Below are 25000 nucleotides of genomic sequence, written 5' to 3'. Positions count from 1 at the left end.
GTCGAAATGTTTTTTACGTCGAATTATCAATTGTTAACTAATTATTTAACTAAAAATATTATTCTAGAGAGAGAGAGAGAGAGAGAGAGAGAGAGAGAGAGAGAGAGAGAGAGAGAGAGAGAGAGAGAGAGAGAGAGAGAGAGAGAGAGAGCATATTTAATGTTACTTAATTATCCTAAATATAACGTTTTATTTGAGAGAGAGAGAGAGAGAGAGAGAGAGAGAGAGAGAGAGAGAGAGAGAGAGAGAGAGAGAGAGAGCATATTTAATGTTACTTATTTATCCTAAATATAACGTTTTATTCTAGAGAGAGAGAGAGAGAGAGAGAGAGAGAGAGAGAGAGAGAGAGAGAGAGAGAGAGAGAGAGCATATTTAATGTTACTTATTTATCCTAAATATAACGTTTTATTCTAGAGAGAGAGAGAGAGAGAGAGAGAGAGAGAGAGAGAGAGAGAGAGAGAGAGAGAGAGAGAGATATTAACTGGTACCTCGGTTACGTCGATTTTTTTTTTTTTTTTTTTTTTTTTTTAATTTTAGCCTAGGGTAGGCCTAACCTGACTTCTATACCAATGATTCCCAGCCACAAGAGTCAACAAATTGTCGGGCCTCATATGAAATAGATATCAGGTTATTAGACATGTTGTTTTGCTTACTGTATCAAATGATATAATATTGTTTTATTACAGTATTTCTGTATATTTGTTATTTTCCGTAGGATTTGTATTTGTATCTCCGAATTTTTTTAGTTGAGGACCCTCTTTAATTAATTTTCTAAGGATCATTAGAAGCTTGGATTTAATAGGATTACGCTTATATCATAATGAATTATTTACGTCGAATACGGTATAGAATGTTAAATGCATATCTCGTATGGGACTTGAGTCCTCTATGATATTCACATTCAATCAGTTCGCCAGATTTAATTTAAATGACACATACATATGAACAGGGTCCAAAACTAGGGATTTTTTTTTTATCGGGAATTTTGGACTAAATATGTCATAAATTTATGTCGATGAGGATTTTATTGCATTAGTAGTACTGAATACGTTTTTTTTTTCTTTTTTTCTTTAGTTGGGTTCAAAATCAAATGACCTATTTTATCACCGATTTAAAGTTTAAGACTGTTGTTGTTATTATTATTATTATTATTATTATTATTATTATTATTATTATTATTATTATTATTATTATTACTGCTTGCTAAGCTACAACCTACTTGGAAAAGCAGGATGCTATAAGCCCACGGGCTCCATCAGGGAAAATAGTCCAGTGAGGAAAGGAAACAAGGAAAAATAAAATATTTTAAGAACAGTAACAGCATTAAAATAAATATTTCTATTATAAACTATAAAAACTTTACACAAGACAAGAGGAAGAGAAATAACGTAGACTAGTCTGCTTGAGTGTACCCTCATCAATACTTTTTCCTGTAACTAAGATAAAAATATTAAAAGGTTGACGAGATGAAGAATATCTTCCTGACCTATTTTACTTGAAGAAATAAAAAACACCTTAGAAAATAAGCTAGAAAAATTACATCGAATGAAATGGCACCTTCAGAGTAATTGTCCAACATATCATTAATTTCAATCATTTCCTAGAAACAATTTACTTGTTATTCCCTTATTTTATTTCTTCACTGGGTTACTTTCCCTGTTGGAACTCATGGGCTTGTAGCAACCTGCTTTTCCAACCAGGGTTGTAGCTTGGCTAGTAGTAGTAATAATAATGATGTCGTTTTCAGATATAGTTTATTTGTTATTACCTTATTTCCTTTCCTCACTGGGCTACTTTCCCTGTTGCAGCCCATGGGGTTTTAGCATCCTGCTTTTATAGCCAGCGTTGTAACTTGTCTAGTTATAATAATAATAATAATAATAATAATAATATTATTATTATTATTCTTATTATTATTATTATTATTATTATTATTATTATTATTATTACCAGCCAAGCTACAACCCTTGGAAAAGCAGGCTGCTATAAGCCCAAGCGCTTCAACAAGGAAAAATAGTCCAGTGAGGAAAGAAAATAAGGAAAAAATAAACTTTATAAGAAGTAAAGAACAATAAAAATAAAATATTTTAAGAACAGTAACAACAATAATACAGATCATTCATATATAAACTATAAAAAGAGGCTTCAGTCAGCCTGTTCAACATAAAAAAACAACAACTAATGAACAATTAAAGTAAAATATTTTAAGAACAAAATCAACGTTAAAACAGATCATTCATATATAAACTATAAAAAGTCTTTTCTCAGCCTGCATAACATAAAAAACAGTAGCTATTGAACAATTAAAGTAAGATATTTTAAGAACAGTAACAATAAAACAGATCTTTCATACATAACCTATAGAAAAAGGTTATATTAGCCTGTTCAACTTAAAAAAGCAACTAATGAACAATTAAAGTAAAATATTTAAAGAACAGTAACAACATTAAAACCGATCTTTCATATATAAACTATAAAAAGAGGCTTATGTCAGTCTGTTCAACATAAGAAAACAACAACTAATGAACAATTAAAATAAAATATTTTAAGAACAATAATAACTTTAAAACCGATCTTTCATATATAAACTATAAAAAGAGGTTTATATTAGCTTGTTCAGCATTAAAAAAAAAACATTTTCTGCAATTTTGAATAAAGATTTGCTTCTGAAATAGAAATACCCCAGTGACCCAATATCTGAGACTCAAGAAATCAGTACAACAATGCTTCTTTCTGATATCTACAGAACATCAGCTACAGCAGCAGCAGAGGAGGGGTGTCCATGATTGTGGAAAAGGGACCAACCACGACCAGTTACTTGTTGATTCAGTCAGCCCGCATGTCAGATTCGGGAGTATATACCTGTGCCCCTTCTAACATCAATGCCACCAGAGTTACTCTTCATGTTCTCAATGGTGAGTTGGGAGTTAGTACACAAGCACACACATATGTGCAAACAACATTTGTGAACAACTAGCTTTTAAGCAATTTACTAATTATCACGTAGGGTTCTTTGTGTTCTCAATGCATTTGGTAATTATAAGACCTTGAGGAGGTGTACTAATAACACGAAAGTGCTTGGTCAATCCATCGTTTCCTTTTTCCTCCTGGCTTGCTGTCATCTTGAGATATCGCACGTTCCAGCGATTTGTCATTAATATACTGTATGTATGTATATATATATGTGTATATATATATATATATATATATATATATATATATATATATATATATATACATACATACATACACAAGCAAGCATACACAGATATTTGTGTGTATGTATATATGTATATGTCTACGATGCTTTTTTCTTTGAATGTAGGCCTACGTTTGCTTAATTCTGAAATTATTTGTTTTCTTATCATATTTTTTTCTTTATCTTACCCTATATCACACATTATCACAATTCCTCTACCACAAACCAGTACGATACAAAGATTATGATCCTATTATCACATTCTGTTGTCATAACTCCACTGTCATAACCCCACTATCCTAACAACGAGTACATACATTTTCCCTATTGTTTTATTTTTTTTTTTCATTACAGGAGAATTCCCAGCAGCCATGCAGACGAATGGGTCCGTCGTTATAGGCGGAGCTGCTGGTGAAACATCTGGGCCAGCCATTGTAGTAATACTCGTGACGATGTTCGGCCGAATGCTTCTCCACTTCGCCTTCCACGTTACTTAGGTTAGTGAGTTCACGAGTCAGTTTTTAGCTGTTTTTTAACGCTGTTTAGGAACGTTTCATTTCACCTTCCATGTTACTTAGGTTTGTGAGTTCACGAGCCAGATTTTAGATGTTTTTTGACGCTGTTTAGGAACGTCTCATTTTACCTTCCACGTTACTTAGATTAGTGAATTCCAAGCCAGTTTTTAGGTATTTTTGACACTGTTTAGGATCATCTCATTCCTCCGTCCACGTTACTTAGGTTAGTGAGTTCACGAGCCAGTTTTTAGCTGTTTTTGACGCTGTTTAGGAACGTCTCGCTTCGCCTTCCACGTTAATTAGGTTAGTGAACTCTCGAGCTATTTTTTTTTTTTTTACGTTCTTTAGGAACGTCTCATTTCGCTTTCCACGTTATTTAGGTTAAGGAGTTCACGAGTCAGTTTTTAGTGTTTTTTACGCGATTTAGGAACGTCTCATTTCGCCCTCCACGTTACTTAGGTTAGTGAATTCTCGAGCTAGTTTTTATGTTTTTTTTTTTTTTTTTTTTTACGTTCTTTAGGAACATCTCATTTCTTCTTCCCAGTACTTAGGTTAGTGCGTTTAAGAGTCAGTATTTTGGGCTAGGCCATGTCGTCCTGATGGAAGGTTCCTTTAGGCAGCTTTCTAAGGGATATTTGCTACAGTGATACTCCCAGAGAAATAAACCGAAGGTCTCCAGGATTTTAACTGCTGGCGCGAGTATTCAGTTGAGGATATCGCTAGGGATCAAGGAGGTATTTTTTAGATACGACACATAGCAATCTTCACCCCGAATAGATTTAACTCTTTGGTGTAAGGGGGAAGAGTGGTGAACGAGAGGGGGTGCCGTTCTAGGTACCCGGTGGACCTCCTATCCGTACAACTACTGGCCGCCATTCCTTTACTTGTAGTGTATAAGCTAGGTGCTCTCCCAAAGTTTTCCCAGTGTTTTGTTGCAAGTTTTCGGAATAATCATGCAATCTCCAGCATCTTCATACTTTGGAAAGTTGTGTATTAAGTCATTCCTGTGTATAATTTTAGGCTCCCTTCTCACAGTTAAATTCCAATAATTTAAGTGTGTTTGGTTGAGCGTTGCCATGACCTGAGGCGGCCAAGTTACGACCGCTGTCGTCGATTACATTACATTTTATTTAGTTAGTAAGGCGACATTTCCCGGTATTTAGCTATAGTATCAGCTAGTTAGGCAAATTATACAAGTGAAGATTGTGCATACAGAAAAATTATTATTCCTCTTCCGATTATGTAACTTTACTTTTCGTATTCGCGGGAGCCCCGGCCGTACCAACCTTGCCGGGAACCCCGGCGGTACCAACATAGCCGTGGTTCCTACCAGAGCTAGTCTAGCCTCGCTCATATATACGTTAATAAAGTAATTCTCCACGTTTAGCCTCACCCTATCATTCATTATTAATTCAGGTGGGGACTTACATCCTTTGGAATTATGAATAATGTGCGATATATATTCTCTTTTAGAGAATAGAGGCTAAACCCTTCCTCCCTCCCTGAGTACTGTCTTTCCTCATAGCCGTCGAGTAGAACTCCGGCTTCGGGTTGGATAAGAAACTAAACACCGTCTTTCTTCATTGCCATCGAGTAGAACTCCGGCTTTCGGATAAATGGTAATTAACTCAGGATGCCCTTGTCTTGCCGCCGACAATGTCGCCAGCAAAGGTATCATTTTTCCTCTACCGACATCGTCGCCAGCAAAGGTATCATGTTTCCTCTGCCGACATCGACGTCGTCGGCACAGGAAGCCGCGCATGCCAAGTCCACTGTCGGAGGTAGGCGGCATACCTACCGCCTCCTCTCACCCAGTGAGCTATGAGACTCTTTCCCTTCCCCCTTCTGCCCTTCAGTGTCGGCATAGCCAACACAACATTCTTTCGCCGGTATTCTGACAGTCATCCTGGCTTGCCAGGTTGTCTGTGTTGCCGGCCGGGACCCTATCGTCGGCAGTTAGCCCAGCCAACTCAGCCACATTCCTCCTTATGTCCTTCCTTCACCGGAAGTGAATGTCACAGGGGGAAGATTGAGCTGGCCCTGACGGCTGCCGATGGGAAACCCAACATACTTTTGAGCAGTCTTCAGCCCTCTCTTGGTCTGCCATCCACAATTATTGCCGTCGGCAGTACAGCTGATGGCAGGCCTTTTGTGGATGGATGGAAGCTAGAATCAGAAAGATTCTTAACCCTTCCATTACAATTCTCATTCTGGCAAGGAGAGAGTAGGCGGCCTGATAGTCCTCCTACACTTCCAATGGTTGTGATAACCATAATGATATGAAACTCTCCTTCCCTAATGCTTTATCTCTCTCTCTCTCTATAAGTTAGTGCCGCCAGGTACTAACCTAACCCAGGTAGTACACCAACTGAATTACAGTATACAAAAAATACAGTAGTACAATTATTTTCTAACATACTCTGTGTTTCCTTTCACAGTCTAATGTTGGGACCACAATATAAGGTTGAGGTGAGTAATCCCTCACCACTCAGATGAATCCTTTGATCATCGGGGCCCTAATAAATCACCTATCAGTATTAATATACTATAGGTGGATAAGTTAGTATAAACACTTACTAACCCTAACTCCAAGTACTAGAGTTTCTTCCACCCTGTATTCTCCCTAACAGGGAATCTAAAATATTATTACTGACGGAGGTCTCAGCAATTGCCTGGGAGAGGAAATGCAGATATGGGTCTTTCCTATTTCCTTTCCAGCTTACTATCCTAAGCTGCTATTTACAATAGTGATTACTATTGCTAATAAAATGTATGCATTTATATCAATGATATAAAAATCTTATACTCATTGAAACCATTTCTTTCGCGGGAGGAGCCAATGGTGAAGTGCGGAGCTATGGTCTGCAACCACAAGAGTAGGAACTCTTGTGCGCAAACGATGTGCAGGTCTCATGCCCCCTACTGTATCGTATCCAGATCCCTGAAGTATTGGGACCTCAAAGGTTGCTCTACCTGCTCAACCCTGCTGACCAACGGTTTCGGAGAAGCCATCCCAGTCACTGTGGAGACTAGGGACACAGCAAGGGAAACCCTTTGTAAGTGGGTAAGAGGGTTCCAAAAGAACTCTCCGGGACCTTACCTACCCAATGAATCTCTAAGGTGCCTTCTGTTCCCCAAGGCGCTAGCAAATGCAGTAGTGCCCCAGGAACAGGTCCAGCCTCCTCTCATACAGCTGAAGATCGATGCAGACATTCATAAGGCACTAGAAGGCATGGACATCCACCAAGAACGGATGTCAGAAGTGTCCACCGATACATAACAGGACCTACTGCAAGAAGACCCTGAAGAAGACGTGGATCTACCACGCACGGAGGAAGAAGGATCTGTTTCGACGGCAACTGAGGACCCTCAGTTCACCGTGACGGCATACCAACCTATGCCGTCAACCTCTCCAACCTCAACTCCTCAACCAACTACACAAGTCGTCAAGAGCGAAGCACTCCTCACGTCGATCCAGCAAATGTTGGAATCGTTCCGGAAGGAACAGGAAGTGATGAAGCAATCCATCCAACAGAACAAGAGACAGATACAGGAAAGGGACCACCCTGGAACTTCTAGGGGGTCTATTAAGCCCCTTAGAGTATCAGATCTCCCTCACTGCTCCAAAACCAACCCCTGGAGGTGTGTGGAGCACATGCCCATGATGAATGGGAGGCTATTTGTCCCAGAGAAGTTGGGGTCCAAACTGTTTGAAGATCTTTAGTTCTGGCCCAGCTTTTCAGCCTATCCAGACTGTTATGTAAGACTGCGGTATGAACTTGCGTCCCGTGAGGAAATGGTATCAAAAGAAGTCATTGTCTTCGAACATGACAAGGCACAAACCATCCTTGTAAAGTCCTTGAAAGGAGCCGGATACACCAACTCCAATGTCTTAGCACTGAGCAAGAGGCATTCCACCTTTGTTGCTCCTTCGTCCATCTCTTTCCCCTTTTTGGAGAAAGCTCTAGAATTTGTCATAGAGGCATTCGAAAAGAACAAACCCTGCCCATCTCTAGAGGAATGCAAACCATTCTCTCTAGCAATGCCTACCTGCGAGAAGTGGAAAGACGTCCATCTAACCTTCTCCATCTCGAAATTGGATCCAGTGATAGCAGGCCAGCAGTTCAATGAGAACCTCCCAAAGTTGCCAGACCATCTTCTGAGGAGAGAACAGAAGATAAAAGAGAGACTAGCAGCCTCCCCTTCTCATCAGAACTGCCTGGAAATGTGCGCAGGCCTACATAATGCCCCAGAAATTTATGTTTTCCTGGCTAAGTTTCACATGGGTACCCTTGTGAAGGACGTATATGCTTTCATCAAGTCATGAAGGACCTGTAGAGAGCACGTGTTTGCCTCGGCAACAGTGAAATACGAACCCAGGAAACTGATTTCATCGTGCATCTGGGGCAAGGACCTTTTCCTACAGGAAGCGGTCCGAGAAGTCATAGCCAAAGCAGCCACGGAGAATAGGAACCTTCTCCAAAAGTGGGGCATGACATTAAAGAGGAAATCCTCCTCAGACGGAGGTCCCCAACCTAAGAACAAAAAGGTAAGGAAACCACGTAAACCTGCGCAACTTCCAGCCGTGACCATGGCCACGGTGCCTCAACTGGTAGCACAGCCTCAAACCACCTTCCAGATGGTTCCTCAACAGTTGATAGCCCAGTCGCCAGCATTTAATCCTGGCTTTGAGAGGCAGTCGACCACCTTTGGTCCTTATAAAGGAAAAGACCAAAGAAGAGGTTCCTCTGGAAACCCTTCACGGGGCAGAGGAGGACGCGGTCATGGACACAAATCCTCAGGACCCCCCAAGCACTGAGGGGTTCCAGGTAGGAGGCAGATTATACCACTTTTGGGATTGCTGGACCTTCGATCCCTTGGCCCACAGCCTAATCACGAGTGAACTCGGGTGGAGATGGAACAGAACTCCACCCCGTTTTCCAGAATTCTTCCAACACTCCACTCCCTTGTTAGAAGAATATACCTCAGAACTCTTGAACAAGAAGATAATAAGGTAAGCGAAGTCCATCAAATTCCAGGGAAGGCTGTTATGTGTTCCCAAGGAAGACAAACTCAGAATCATTCTAGACTTGTCTCTACTCAAAACGTTCATCGAGAACAACAAGTTCCGGATGCTTACTTTACAACACATAAGGACCCTTCTACCAAAGGGAGCAAACACAGCCTCAATAGACCTAACAGATGCTCACTGGCATCTTCTATTGAGCCGCCCTTTCTCCTCCTACCTAGGATTCATGCTACAGAAGAAGTGATTCTTCGGAGCAATGCCCTTCGGACTGAATACAGCCCCAAGGATATTCACGAAGTCGGCAGACATAATCATCCAGCAACTAAACTCCAAAGGAGTTCAGTTACTATCATATCTAGACAATTGACTGGTATGGGCAGTATCCAAGACTACTTGTCTGCAGGCAGCCAACAAGGTGATTCAGTTTCTGGAACACCTGGGCTTCAACATCAATCGCAAGAAGTCTCGCCTTCCTCCAGCTCAAAAGTTCCAGTGGCTAGGAATCCAATGGGACTTAAAGTCACATCACCTCTCCATTCCATCCAAGAAGAGGAGAGAGATAGAGGGATCTATCAAGAGACTAATCCGTCACAAGAGGATTTCAGAACGACAACAGGAAAGAGTATTGGACTCCCTCCCGTTTGCGGCAGTGACAGACCTGGTCCTAAAAGCACGTCTAAAAGATGCGTCAAGAGTCTGGAGAAGATACGTATCAAACGCTCGAAGAGATCAACCAAGGTTGACCCCGACCCTATTGCGCACGCAGTTAAGGCCGTGGTCAACAGCCAAGAGCCTAGCAAGAACAATTCCCCTGCAGCCACCACAACCTTTCATATCAACGTTTTGGAAGCTCTGGCAGTTTTCCTGACGTTGAAGAGACTATCCCCTCGCAGAACAATCCACATCTGATTGGCCCTGAACAACGAAGGGATAGCAAAATGTCTAAATCGACAAGGCTCGAGATCATCTCACATAGGACATGTGATATGAGCCACCTTCCACTTGACAAGGAATAAGGGATGGCACCTATCAGCAGTTCACCTACAAGAGTTCCGCAATGTGATAGCAGATGCTCTATACAGGCGAAGCCCATAGAGACAGAATGGTCCCTAGACGCAGACCCATTCTCCTTCACCTCGGAAAAAGTCCCGGAACTGCAGACCGACCTCTTCACATCGAGCGACAACAAGAAACTACCTCATTACGTAGCCCCTTTAATGGACCCTCAAGCAGAAGCGATAGACTCCATGTCCCTCAACTGGAATAGGCGGAATCGCATTTACCTGCTTCCACCAACCAATCTCCTGCTAAGAGTCCTCGACAAGCTAAGATCCTTCAGAGGGACAGCAGCAGTAGTGGCCCCCAAATAGCCCAAAAGCAATCGGTTCCCTCTAGTTCTAGAATTGAAACTGAAGTTGTTTCCTCTGCCGAACCCAGTTTTATCCCAACTGGTCCAGAAGTCGACTGTCTACGCTATATCCTCGAGAACCAACAACCTACATCTCATGATTTTCTCGCCCTAGCCGCCAAGAAAGGGTTCACGATCTCACAAGACAACATCGACTCTATAGAAGAATACAAGTCAAAGTCAACCAGAAGACAATATGAATCATCTTGGAAGAAGTGGGTCTCCTTTGTCAAAGCAAACAGACCGGCAAAAATCTCGATAGAGTTTGGAATCTCGAAGGATAAAGTTGACTTCATTGAAGAGTATTAGTCAAGTTCGACTAGGAGACAATATGAGTCATCTTGGAAGAAATGGGTGTCCTTTGTGAAAAAAAGGAAACCAACAGAAATATCGATAGATTTTTATCTCGCTTTCTTCATACACCTACACGAACAAGGCCTGGCTTCTACCACGATTACCACGCGTAAGTCGGCCTTGACTAGACCACTTTTGTATGCTTTTGAGGTGGACCTCACTAGTGAAATTTTCAATAAGATCCCAAAAGCATGCACTAAACTCAAGCCGGCAACCCCTCCAAAGCCCATCATTGGGTCTTTGGACAAAGTCTTGCACTATGCTTCAGACCTAAACAATGATGATTGTACTCTAAAGGATAAAACACAGAAAGTCATCTTTCTGTTTGCAATAGCCTCATGGGCTAGATTTAGTGAAATAGTGGCCTTATCCAGAGATGAAGGCTATATTCAGTTCCTAGACTGGAGAACTGAACCTTTTTCCTGATCCTGCCTTTCTTGCCAAGAATGAGCTACTCACTAAGAGGTGGGGTCCTTGGAGAATCTGCCCACTGAAGGAAGATGTCTCTCTATGCCCAGTAGAGTGTCTAAAGGCCTATCTTCGAAGAACTTCAGACTTCAAGGGAGGACAGCTCTACAGGGGCAAAACTTCAGGATGAAACCTATCCCTAAGACAACTGAGAGCAAAGCTCACCCACTTTATTCGCACAGCAGATCCTAATAGTACACCCGCAGGTCACGATCCAAGGAAAGTTGCTTCTTCGTTGAATTTCTTTAAACACATGGACTTGGGAAGACTCCGCTCATACACTGGTTGGAGATCATCCAGGGTCTTTTACAAACACTATGCGAAGCAAGTACGTAAAAAATTTTGTGGTGGCGGCGGGTAGTGTTATAAAACCTGTCGTCTAGCGCTGCGATGAACAGTGAACTTCTTTGGGACTTTTCAGTGCATCGGGTGCGTGGGTACACTTACCCTCAAGTGCAAATCACAACGATGATTAACACACTGTTCCATATAGGTGCATATCTGACCAATAACACCAGTGCTGAGTGAACATTTGCATCACAGTGTTTAAGCATTCCCAAAGTCTGTACAAGTCAGTCAGATTTGGTTTCACATCTCCATTGAGTGGCATTATTCCGATAATGAATTACATATTTTTTTCTGCGAGAGAAAATATGGACCCTGATGTGTTTTCAATGCTGGATCAGATTTATACCCTATCGTAACTACATTTGATAATCTAGTTGCAAGGTAAAAATACTAAACGTATTTGCGGCTTATTGCTGCTATCTCAGTTGCAGACAAATAAAACATGCTAGAGTTTTAATTAAACCCCAGAAGGGCCCAATTCAAAATCAGGATACAGATTTCCAAGGTATGTGAAAGGTAATCTGTAAAGTTTTACCTTCCGTTCCTATGGAAATTCAAGCCTTGATTCTTTATCGTCGATGTCGACACTTTCCCTGTAAGGGGCAGGAAGCACTAAACCAGTTCCAGGTTTAGTGTAAATGACAGTTAACTTGAATTTCATATACAGGTCTAGGAGACCAGATAAGGAATCCATTCAAGGTAGAAGGCACACACACAAATCCACAGATATAGTACTTTCAAGTTATTTCTCTAGTATGCTTCCATCAGGACGACATGGCCAAGCTCAAAAAATGGATTTTGAGCAAAGCGAAAAATCTATGTTTGGGTGAGTGCAATATCGTTCTGATGGACCCGCCCTTTTGCTGACCCCACCCAAAACTACTCTATCTGCGGCTATTCCTTCTTAAAGACAAGTATATGAATGACGGCCTGTAGTTGTACGGATAAGAGGTCCACCGGGTACCTAGAACGGCACCCCCTCTCTTTCGCCACTCTTTCCCCTTACATCAAAGAGCTGAATCTATTCGGGGTGAAGATTGCTATGTGTTGTATCTAAAAAATACGTCCCTAATCCCTAGTGATATCCTTAACTGGATACTCACGCCAGGAGTTAGAATCCTGGAGACCTTCGGTTTATTTCTCTGGGAGTATCTCTGTAGCAAATATCTCTTAGAAAGCTACCTACAGGAATCTTCCATCAGGACGACATTACACTCTCACCCAAAAATAGATTTTTCTTTTTAGGCGTTTTTGACGCTGTTAAGGAGCGTCTCATTTCGCTTTCCACGTTACTTAGGTTAGTGAGTTTACGAGCCAGTTTTTAGCTATTTTTGACGCTGTTTGGGAGCGTCTCATTTCGCCTTCCTCGTTACTTAAGTTAGGGAGTCCACGAGCCAGTTTTTAGGTTTTTTCACACTGTTTAGGAACATCTCATTTTGCTTTCCACATTACTGAGGTTAGGGAGTTCATGAGCCAGTTTTTAGCTGTTTTTTTACGCTGTTTAGGAACGTCTCATTTTGCCTTCCACGTTACTTAGGTTAGTGAATTCACGAGCCAGTTTTTAGCTGTTTTTGACAATGTTTCAGAACGTCTCATTTTGCCTTCCACGTTATTTAGGTTAGTGAGTTCAGGAGCCAGTTTTTAGCTGTTTTTGACGCTGTTTAGGAACGCCTCATTTCACCTTCCACATTACTTAGGTTAGGGAGTTCACGAGCCAGTTTTTAGCTGTTTTTGACGCTGTTTAGGAGTGTCTCGTTTTGTCTTCCACGTTACTTAGGTTAGTGAGTTCAAGAGCCAGTTTTTAGCTGCTTATGACGCTGTTTAGGAGCGGCTTATTTCGCCTTGCAGGTTACTTTGGTTAGTGAGGTCATGAGCCAGTTTTTAGCTGTTTTTGACGCTGTTAAGGAACGTCTTATTTTGCCTTCCACATTACTTAGGTTAGGGAGTTCACGAGCCAGTTTTTAGCGGTTTTTGACGCTGTTAAGGAACGTCTCATTTTGCCTTCCACTTTACGTAGGTTAGGGAGTTCACAAGCCAGTTTTTAGCTGATTTTGACACTGTTTAGGAGCGTCTCGTTTCGCCTGCCACGTTACTTTGGTTAGTGAGTTCATGAGCCAGTTTTTAGCTGTTTTTGACGCTGTTAAGGAACGTCTCATTTCGCCTTCCACGTTACCCAGGTTAGGGGGTTCACAAGCCAGTTTTTAGGTGTTTTTGACGCTGTTTAGGAACGTCTCATTTCGCCTTCCACTTTACCTAGGGAGTTCACGAGTAAGTTTTCAGCTGTTTTTACTCTGTTTAGAAGCGTCTGGTTTCACCTGCCACGTTACTTTGGTTAGTGAGTTCACGAGCCGGTTGTTAGCTGTTTTTGACGCTGTTAAGGAACATCTCATTTCGCCTTCCATGATACTTAGGCTAGTGAGTTCACGAGCCAGTTTTTAGCTGTTTTTTGACGCTGTTTAGGAACATTTATCTCGCTGTGCACGTTACTTAGGTTAGTGAGTTCACGAGCCAGTTTTAACAGTTTTTTTGACGCTGTTTAGGAACATTTCATTTCGCCGTGCACGTTACTAGTTAGTGAGTTTACGAGCCAGTTTTTAGCTGTTTTTGACGTTGTTTAGGAGCATCTCCTTTCGCCTTCCATGTTAGGTTAGTGAGTTCACGAGCCAGTTTTTACTGTTTTTGACGTGGTTTAGGAGCATCTCGTTTCGCCTTCCACGTTACTTAAGTTAGGGAGTTCACGAACCAGTTTTTAGCTGTTTTTGACGTTGTTTAGGAGCATCTCTTTTCGCCTTCCACTTTGCTTAGATTAGGGAGTTCACGAGCCAGTTCTTAGCTGGTTTTGACATTGTTTAGGAGCGTCTCGTTTTGCCTTCCACGTTAGTTACGGAGTTCACGAGCCAGTTTTTAGGGGTATTTCTAGGCTGTTTAGGAACCTCTCATTTTGCCTTTCACGTTACTCAGGTTAGGGAGTTTACGAGCCAGTTTTTAGCTGTTTTTGACATTGTTTAGGAACATCTCATTTCGCCTTCCATGTTATTTAGGTTAGTGAGTTGGCGAGCCAGTTTTTAGCTGTTTTTGACGTTGTTTAGCAACGTCTCATTTTGCCTTCCACGCATCTTAGGTAAGTGAGTTTGTAAGCCAGTGTTTAGCGGTTTTTGACGCTGTTTAGGAACGTCTCATTCTGCTTTCCACGTTACTGAGGTTATTGAATTCCCGAGCTTTTTTTTTTCAGGAAATTTTCATTTCGCCTTTCAGGATACTTAGGTTAGTGAGTTCACAAGCTAGTTTCGTTTATTTTTTTTTTACTCTATTTAGGAATGTCTCATTCCGCCTTTCACGTTACTTTCACGTGCCAGTTTTTAGCTTTTTTTTTTTTTTTTTTTTTTTTTTTTTTTTTTAATGCCGTTTAGGAACGTCTCATTTCGCCTTTCGCGTTACTTACGTTAGTGATTTCACGAGCCAGCTTTTAGCTATTTTTGGCACTGTTTATAAATGTCTAATTTCTCCATGTTAGTAAGTTACAGAGCGGTTTTCTTGTGTTTTTTGGCGATGTTTAGGAATGTCTAACTTAGACTTCAGCGTTACTTATGATGTTAGTGAATTTTTGATAAAACAAACAATTTTTGCAGTGTTTATCGATTTTTAGGAATGTCTAATTCAAGAAAGTAATTCTATGTTAATGCTTTGAGAAATTGGTCATTCAAGAATCAATTTCAGCTTTTTCACATTAATTTTAATCGTTAATATGGACAGGCAAATCGGAAAATCAAGAATATTAAGTAAATGTTTCAATGCAAGTCTTGAACTCAGTAAATTTTTTATAAAGCCGCTTTTTTTTCTTATTGATGAACAAAGAGTGATTTCTTTTCTTCATTCACTAATGAATTATAAAGATAAAGTGAAATTGAATGTAAAGATAACCGTAGAGTTTTATAAGTTTTTCTTACTTTGTATAAAAAGTAACTCTCAATAATTCTTTGCATAATGTAACTTTGTATACTAATATTCAATATCATATGAAAACTAGTATTATATCCAGCCTGTTACCATTATTTAGCCGGGCTCTAAAACAAAAATCCATTGTAATAAAAAAGGTTATGGTTTAACCAATACATTAGTCCAATTCTATAACTGCAGCCAAAAAAGTTTGACAACTTCAATATCGGCTTTAGTGACCTACCATTAAAAGCAATCCGATGCAACATGACCTCTCTTCGTAATAGTTAGTCGAATGGGTCATTTTGATCAGATTTCAATTGTAACAAATTGCATTCAATTGCATTTTGTTAGAGTAAGTGCAAAGAACTTTGTGACCTAGGGGTGAAATTATAACTCTCTCTCTCTCTCTCTCTCTCTCTCTCTCTCTCTCTCTCTCTCTCTCTCTCTCTCTCTCTCTCTCTCTCTCTCTCTCTCTCAGATGTAGGCCAAGAAAAGCCAAGTTCTATAACTCCATATAAATACATTAAAAGATTTTCATCTCTTTTAGCTTTATAAAATGTACATACTCCTTCTCTCTCTCTCTCTCTCTCTCTCTCTCTCTCTCTCCTCTCTCTCTCTCTCTCTCTCTCTCTCTCTCTCTCTCTCTTTTATCTTTCATGCATTCATTCCTGCAACGGTATTATTATGCACACTGAATATTTTCGTAGAACCACGGGAAAGGGTGGGAGTGTGAATATGCATGGCCTACTAATTCCATTTGTCCTTCCTTAAAAAGAAAAAAAAAATCTAAGAGATAAGAGGGTGCATTCGCTTATCTCATAATCTCTCATAATGTATTCCTCACACACATACACAGAGACACACACACACTGATAAAAAACCCGTAATTTGAGTCGGAAATTCAGCCGTATTTCAGGAGACCGTAAACTTTACCCTATTTTGTTATTATCTTTTACGGGTCGGTGACCGTAATATCACCCCTTTGCGTCAATATATTCGTTTTTAAAACCGTAAATACATGGTAATATTTATTCCAGGATTTTTACCGTTTTTTTTTTCTTTGCGGTAAGATTTTAACAGTGAGAGTAAACTCAGACATAATTTTTATGATAGCTGGCTCAGTGAAAAGAACAATATAAGTTCTCGTGAATTTTGTAAATTAATCTGTAATATATGTATAATATATATATATATATATATATATATATATATATATATATATATAAATATATATATATATATATATATATATATATATATATATATATATATATATATATATATATATATGTGAGATAAGATAATAAAACGAACACTCAATCGTATTTTTAACTTAATTGATTCATAGGAAAAAACAATAAAACATCTAGTGAGTTCTGTAAATTCATCTCTATTATTATTGTGTCAATCTAAGAGTTCTCTTATAATTATATCAAATTAAGATAATACCACGAAAAAATCAGTCCTAGTTTTTATGATCATTGATTCCGTGAAAAAAAAAATTAAGTTATCATGTGTTCTGCGAAGTTATCTCTAAACTTTTGTAAGTACAGGAGGCCCTCGACTTACAAACATTCGGAAATACAAACACTCGACTTACAAACATTCAGAGAGTCAAAATTTCGACTTACAAATATTCGGAGATACAAACACAAATCCAACTGAAAATAACAGAGATAAGATAAAGAAATACTGTAATATCATTTAATACAGTAAGCAAAAGGATATTTGTAATAACCTGATAACTATTTCATATGAAACCTAACTATTTGTTGACTTTTGAAGATGGAAATCATAGGCATAGGATATACGTTAGGCCTACCCTTAGCCAAATTTAACAAAATTTGACTTATAAACAACTTCTTGGAACGAATCAAGTTTTTAAATTGAGAACCTTCTGCATTTACTTGAAATAGTATAACGAAATTTGTCAAAACAATTAAACTTCTCACTGTTATATGTATTTAAAACTTTTCTGAGGACATATCTAGATTAAGACAATGATAACGTTTCGTTAACTTTTAAGCCCACCGGTTAGAAATAAGAAAACTTAAATTGTCATGTAAATATACTGTTGAAAATTTGCCGTGAAAAAGACAAAAATCCTGTGATAAATATTGCCAGGCATTTACCATTTTAAAAACAGATATATTAACGTAAAAGAGTGATAATACGGTCACTAACCCGTAAAAGATAGCAACAAAGTAGTGTAAAAATTACGGTCGCCTGTATTTTACTGAAATACGGCTGAGAATAGTATATTTTACGGAGAATTTCCAAATAAAATTACACGTTTTTTAACAGAGAGAGAGAGAGAGAGAGAGAGAGAGAGAGAGAGAGAGAGAGAGAGAGAGAGAGAGAGAGAGAGAGAGGAATGAGAAAGATACATTATGAGAGATTTTGAGATTAGCGAATGCACCCTCTTATCTCTTAAATTTTCTTTTCTTTTCTTGATGAAGGACAAAAGGAATTAATAGGCAATGCATATTCACACTCCCACTCTTTCCCGTGGTTCTACGAAAATATTCAGTGTGCATAATACTACCCTTGCAGGAATGAATGTATGAAAGATGGGAGAGAGAGAGAGAGAGAGAGAGAGAGAGAGAGAGAGAGAGAGAGAGAGAGAGAGAGAGAGAGAGAGTGATTGAAGCATGTCACACGTCCAGACAGTATGTAAATTTTATAAAGCCATAATCGTTTTCCAAAATAGAATGAAAATTGTAATGTTTTTATATGAAGTTTTAGTACATAACTTTTCTTGACTTACATCTGAGGTGGAATGAGAGAGGTAAATAATATATGCATAGTTTTAACTCCTTCCTTTTCCAAAAACTTTCATTAGAGAGAGAGAGAGAGAGAGAGAGAGAGAGAGAGAGAGAGAGAGAGAGAGAGAGAGAGAGAGAGATTTCACCCTTCATATTTTCAGTTGTCATATGCTCGTATATTGTAATATTATTATTATTATTATTATTATTATTATTATTATCATTATTATTGTTGTTGTTGTTTTTGTTATTGTTGTTGTTTTAGTTGTTATTGCTATTGAGTTTTTGTTATTATTATTATTATTATTATTATTATTATTATTATTATTATTATATTTGTTGTTGTTGTTGTTGTTGTTCTTATTTTTTTGTTATTATTATTAATGTTATTTTTTTATTTTTATTATTATTATTATTATTATTATTATTATTATTATTATTGTTACTATTATTATTATTATTATTATTATTATTATTATTATTATTGTTGTTGTTGTTGTTGTTGTGGTGTATTATTGTTATTATTATTATCCTTATTATTATAATTATTGTTATTATTTTTTGTTGTAGGTGTTATTATTATTATTATTATTATTATTATTATTATTATTATTATTATTATTATTATTATTATTATCCATTCTGTTTTGTGAGAGATGATCTATGATAAAAAGACCTTGTGTATCAGGTGAGAGAGAGAGAGAGAGAGAGAGAGAGAGAGAGAGAGAGAGAGAGAGAGAGAGAGAGAGAGAGAGAGATGGTTAAAAAGACATATAACTTGAATTCACAAAATTTTCCAGTCTATCACTTGAAATAGAGTGATTAGAATTCTTGATGTGAATTTCTTCATGAACAGATCCGTTGACACGAAACACAGAGGTGAAGAGAAAGCTATAAGAGATATAATGAGGTTATATTTTACTCCCTGGTCGTGTTTGTGTGTTTGCTTGTGAACAGCTTCCTGGCCACTATTTCAATCGTAAAGTAATGAAACTCGCTGGGATTGACTGTTATGTAAAAAGGTGGTAATGATTAAATTTTGGAAGGTCAAGGTCAAAGATCAAAGTCATGGTCAAGCAGAATGTTCAATTCATGTAATGAGCCATTAGTTTGGAAACCATTGTCACTGAGATTTCAGACTAGGTTCATATATGAATGTATAAAAATCCACGGCAATTGATATATGTTAAGGTCAAAGGTCAAGGTCGAGCAAAAGGTCGAGAAATATATAAAGAAGTAAAGATTTCTTCTGTTTACTTAATTTAGTTAGACTTAATAATTAATCTCCATAAAGAAAAATGTAATTATATTGCTTCTTATAGAGCATAATTTTTAGTTCGTTCAATTTCCTAAGTTTTTGTTTTTATAAACGACTTATTAATCTCATAATTAGATATTCTTACTGTATATGTAGGTAGATTTATGCCAATGTTAATATAGAAATATATTTTTATTCCTCTGAATAATTATATTCCAAAATCTAGATGATTTCTAATTTGACAGAATCAATACTAAGCCTGAAATATTTTATTTTCAATGATTATTCATTTATTTAATTCATAATTTCCTCTTTTTTATATTTACTAGAAAATTAACTTCAATTCTTGTCTTTCCTTGGGCAATTTTGGTCAGTTACCAAAATCCATTAATTGGGAAAATATTGATAAAGGCTCAGGGGATTATGGGTTGCCAGATAAAATCTCTCTCTCTCTCTCTCTCTCTCTCTCTCTCTCTCTCTCTCTCTCTCTCTCTCTCAGGCATTTGATGACTGTGCGTTATCTTCTCAAAACAGATTGTTTAACCCACTGGAGCAGGATCGTCTTCGCGAGCCACCTTCTATTCAGCGAGAAGTCCGTTCTCTCATCCGATTGGTCGAGAGACAAGAGAGCGGGCTATCCAATAAGGTGCATTATCTCCCCCTCACACCTCACCAATACGTGTTCTGTACAGTGAAAAGGACCAAGTTGATTTTTTTTTTTCTGATGAAAGTGAAACGTTACTTTATCGTAAACTGTACTCGAGTATATATTGACGAATGTAGATTTTTTTTAAAGTGCTCTAGAGTTATATACATATATAAATTATATAGTGCTATACATTTGCTAAACTGTTCTAGTGTTGTTCTAGTGTCAAGTGAAAGTTTGATGTGCTATACAGCAAACGTGAGTATAAGACAATATATATATATATATATATATATATATATATATATATATATATATATATATATATATATATATATATATATATATATATATATATATATATATATAAAGAACAAGAAACGAATTTTAATTAACTGATAAGTTACGTAAATTTAGTAATTTGTAGATAAAATATCATACCATTTTCTGAAACTGACTAAATAATCCTTTTTTTATATTTCTTGAAAATAGGATTAACATCTGTCTCTGAACTTGGAGAATTTTATAATGGAAATAAAAGTTAATTAGTTTGAAATGACCGTTGTGCGAAACTGACTAAAAGGAGTTATATTGCAGTGAATATTAAGACGTGTACGAAGTCAAATAAAAGGAGTTATTTTGAGATGAAAAGTAAGGCATGTACGAAGTAAAACAAAAGGATTTATTTTCGTAAAGGGTGAAAAATAACTGTAGTACGAAGTTAAATAAAAGGAGTTATTTTGGAATAAGTTGAACAGCAAGACTTGTACGAAGCCAAATAAAAGAAGTTATTTTGGAAAAAGGTTGAAAAGTATGACTGTTTACGAAGTCAAACAAAAGGAGTTATTTTGGAATAGGTTGAATAGCAAGACTCTTGTCCGAAGCCAAATAAAAGGAGTTATTTTGGAAAAATATGAACAGCAATACTCTTGTACGAAGCCAATTAAAGGCGTTATTTTGGAAAAGTTGTGAAAAGTGTAATTATAAATCAACGTTTAAGTAATTATAACAGATTAATTAGCTAAAAATGATACGCTCTGCAGTAAATAAGGTTTTGAAAATTTCAAGATTGATATTATAATTAGTAAAAGGTTTTATAGCGGAAGACGTCAGATGGTAAACAAAGTGTTTTTCGAAGAAAATATTTATAATGATGAAATTAGTTTTTAGCTTAATTCTAATGAAACCGAGTGCAAATATACATCAGTTTTATGAAATTCTATCAATCATAAATATTACAAAAATGAATAATATATTAACTGCAGTTGAAAATGCATTATTCACGGATTAATACAAAGGATCACATGAAGGATTAGTTGTAAATGAGTAACTAGCATTTATATTTTAATTAAATGTTTACAATTTTGCCTCCATAAGTGAATACATAATTAGATTTTTCCTTCTAAGGTTATTACAAGCTTCGATAAAAAAAGTGTTTTTTGTAATCATTTTTTTTAATTCATTTTAAAACAAATGGTTTTTGTAGTTCATTTTGTAAAAATATTCTATATAATTCATTGTTGATTATTCTTCCTAAACATTTTGATTTGTGCTTAAGCAGTTTTTAATACAGATATTCAAGTAAGTAGAAATTCCAAAAATTAAATTTTTATATATTCTTAAACTGTTAACTGTTGGACTATCTTCATCAGCACACTGGCCAGTGCGGATTGGTGATAGTGTGAGACTTTAGTCTGATCGCTCACAACAAACCAGCCTAGTATGGGTGGCTCTGTATATTCTTGTTGATTTCAGACACCTGTATTAAAGAATCGAAATTGACACAACACCGATTTACTAAGTTTATAATACCCGGCAATTTGAGGTAGTCGTTTCCCAAACGCTTGAATTTCATACATTCAAGTATTTTACCACAAGAAGATATTAGCATTGACTTCTCCTGATCTAGGAAATTAATATATATATATATATATATATATATATATATATATATATATATATATATATTTATATTTATATATATATACTGTATACACACACACACATATATATATATATATATATATACATATATATATATATATATATATATATATATATATATATATATATATACATATATATATTTCCCACACTTTTCTAAACCGAGACAAACCTGTCAGGGGACTAAATTATTCACAGATACAGCCCCCTCTCAGGGGTTGATATATTTTACGAGAAATAGGACCATACTATCCATGAAAATTGGGTGCTGAGTGAAAATTTCTATATATTTTGTAATATTGTATCGAGGGAAGATATGTTGGTATACGCCATTATATTTCCTATGTATTTATTTGAATATTTCGATTTTGAGAAAAAACCGAATTAATTTTGAGGATAAAAAAAATTGAGATTAAAGTAAGTAACATCACAATGTTTATTTAATCAGTTACAACGTTTTATACAGTTATGAAACTAAGCACAAAGTATTAAGTCTATTGATTTATGATATTTATTTCTAATACCATAACTTTCAGAGATTTCATTTAATTTTTAGATAATTCCATCATAAGAAAGACTACTTTAAATGGCAGAGTTCAATTAACTACCATTGGAATTTCATTTTACCTTGGTTAGTTAATTCCATTGTAAAATAAGACTTTGAAATGGTACTGTGCAATTACCAATTATTTTCCCATAAATAGGAGATTATTCCATTGCCACAAGAAAAAAGTCAGTTTTAAATGGTAGAGTTCAATGACTAATTATTGATATTTGATTTTTCCATAAAGAGCAGATAACTCTATTGAAAAAAAAAGACTATTTTAGAATGGTAGACTTCAATTTCCAAATATTGGTATTTAATTTTTCCATATAGAGTTGATAATTCTATTGTAAAATAAGACTTTTAATTACCAATTATTGGTATTTAATTTTTCGATGAATTGGTTATTCTATTGAATAGAAAAAATATTTTAACAATTATTGACCTTTAATTTTCCCATAAGCAGTAGATAATTCTATTTTGAAAAAGGCTATTTTAATTGGCAGATTTTATTGACATTTAATTTTTCCATAGAGGGTATATAATTCCCTTTTTAAAAAGGCTATTTTAAGTCGCAGATTTTATTGACGTTTAATTTTCCCTTAAAGATTATCTAATTCCTTTGTTAAAAAGACGAATTTAAACGGGAGAATTTATTGACATTTAATTTTCCCATAAAGAATCAATGAGTCCAATGTCAAAAAGACTATGTTATATGGAAGATTTTATGGGCATTTGATTAATCCCATAAAGAATAGATAAGCCTGTAGTAAAAAAGATTATTTTGAATGGAAGATTTTATTGGAATTTAATTTTCCTCTAAAGAATGAATGAGTCCAATGTAAAAAAGAAAACTATTTTAAATGGCAAAATTTATTGACATTTAATTTTCCCATAAAGAGTAGATAATTTCATGGTAAAAAAGACTTTTGAATGGCAGAATTATTAGCATTTAATTTTCCCATAGAGAATAGATAAGTCCAATGTGAAAAAAGAAATATTTTAAATGGCAGATTTTATTGACATTTAATTTTCCCAAAAAGAGCAAATAAGTCCAATGTCTAAAAGACCATTTTAAATGGCAGAATTTATTGACATTTAATTTTCCCATAAAGAATAGATAAGTCCAATGTTAAAAAGACTATTTTAAATGGCAGAATTTATTGACATTTATTTTCCCAATAAAGAATAGATGAGTCCAATGTTAAAAAGACTATTTTGAATGGCTGAATTTATTAAGATTTAATTACATGATAATAAAGACTATTTCAAATGATAGATTTTATTGACATTTAATTTTCCCATAAATAATAAATAATTCAATTGTAAAATAAAAGGCTATTTTTAATGGCAGATTTTATTGACATTTAATTTTTCCATAAATAATAGACAATTCCATTGTAAAAAGATTATTTTAAATGGCAGAATTCAACCATTATTGGTTTTTTATGCTTTGCTTAAACTATCTGGAAAATCATCAATTAAGTTTATCAATATATACCTAACACTCAATTCAGACAACGAATATGATATCAATCAAACCATGAATGAAAAATGTATATATAATGAGAAATAACTTATTATTATTCACAAGGATAAATAACACATTCTTTATTAAGATATTTTTAGAGTATATAGAAACGATAGAAATATATAATGAGATACAACGAATTGAATAATGAAAAATATATTGTAAATGGCCAATGACTTTTTTCAAATATATCTATTTGTTGCACCTATCACTAAAAAATGAAATTTGAAAAGATTCAAGCACCATACGAGCAACTATGTTCTTTTGTTAACTATTGTGGTATTAATATTTGACTCTTTTCAAGTCTTTAAAGTCAGAGAACTTCGACGAATGTGTACGAAAATAAAAAAAAATTCAAATCTTGAGATATAAAGAATATTTTAAGGTTGAAAGGGATTTTTTGGATAATGGTGATTGATAGTTTATATTTGATAGATACGAGATATCTATCTAATAATTATCTTTTGTGGAAAAAGAATGAGTGATTTTTTATTGTGACTGAATCATATATATATATATATATATATATATATATATATATATATATATATATATATATAAATATACTCTTTATATATATATATATATATATATATATATATATATATATATATATATATATATATATATATGTAAACACATGTATGTATGTATATATGTATGTATATGTATAAATATATGAATATACATACAGATATATAAGTATATAAATGCATATAGAGCTATATGTATAAATCTATATATTCATATATATTTCTATATATACATATATATGCATATATTTGTGTAAATATAAATAATCTATGTTTATAAACATGTATATATATATATATATATATATATATATATATATATATGTATATATATATACATTTATATATATATATATATATATATATATATATATATATACTGTATATATATATATATATATATATATATATATATATATATATATATATATATTTATATATATAAATATATATATATATATATATATATATATATATATATATATATATATATATATATATATATATATATATATCACA

At 35.5% G+C, this 25000-nt stretch overlaps 1 protein-coding gene across 2 annotated transcripts in view; it reads left to right on the top strand.

Moving 5' to 3' along the window:
• Positions 1-20134, top strand: part of LOC137658239 (protein amalgam-like) — a 362391-nt gene extending 342257 nt beyond the window's left edge. The window contains exons 5-7 of one of the 2 annotated variants that reach the window (XM_068392919.1): positions 2747-2915; positions 3554-3696; positions 19818-20134. In XM_068392919.1, coding sequence (XP_068249020.1) covers positions 2747-2915; positions 3554-3696 — 312 coding nt within the window. In that variant the 3' untranslated portion in view covers positions 19818-20134. The remainder of the gene's footprint in view (positions 1-2746; positions 2916-3553; positions 3697-19817) is intronic. The other variant, XM_068392920.1, reaches the window with a different exon arrangement.
• Positions 20135-25000: the final 4866 nt, after the last annotated feature.

Source organism: Palaemon carinicauda, chromosome 19 (genome assembly GCF_036898095.1).
Source record: "Palaemon carinicauda isolate YSFRI2023 chromosome 19, ASM3689809v2, whole genome shotgun sequence".
Classification (NCBI taxonomy): Eukaryota; Metazoa; Arthropoda; class Malacostraca; order Decapoda; family Palaemonidae; genus Palaemon; species Palaemon carinicauda.
The sequence above is the reverse complement of the archived record's forward strand: the minus strand, read 5'-3'. Positions and strand labels throughout refer to the sequence as shown.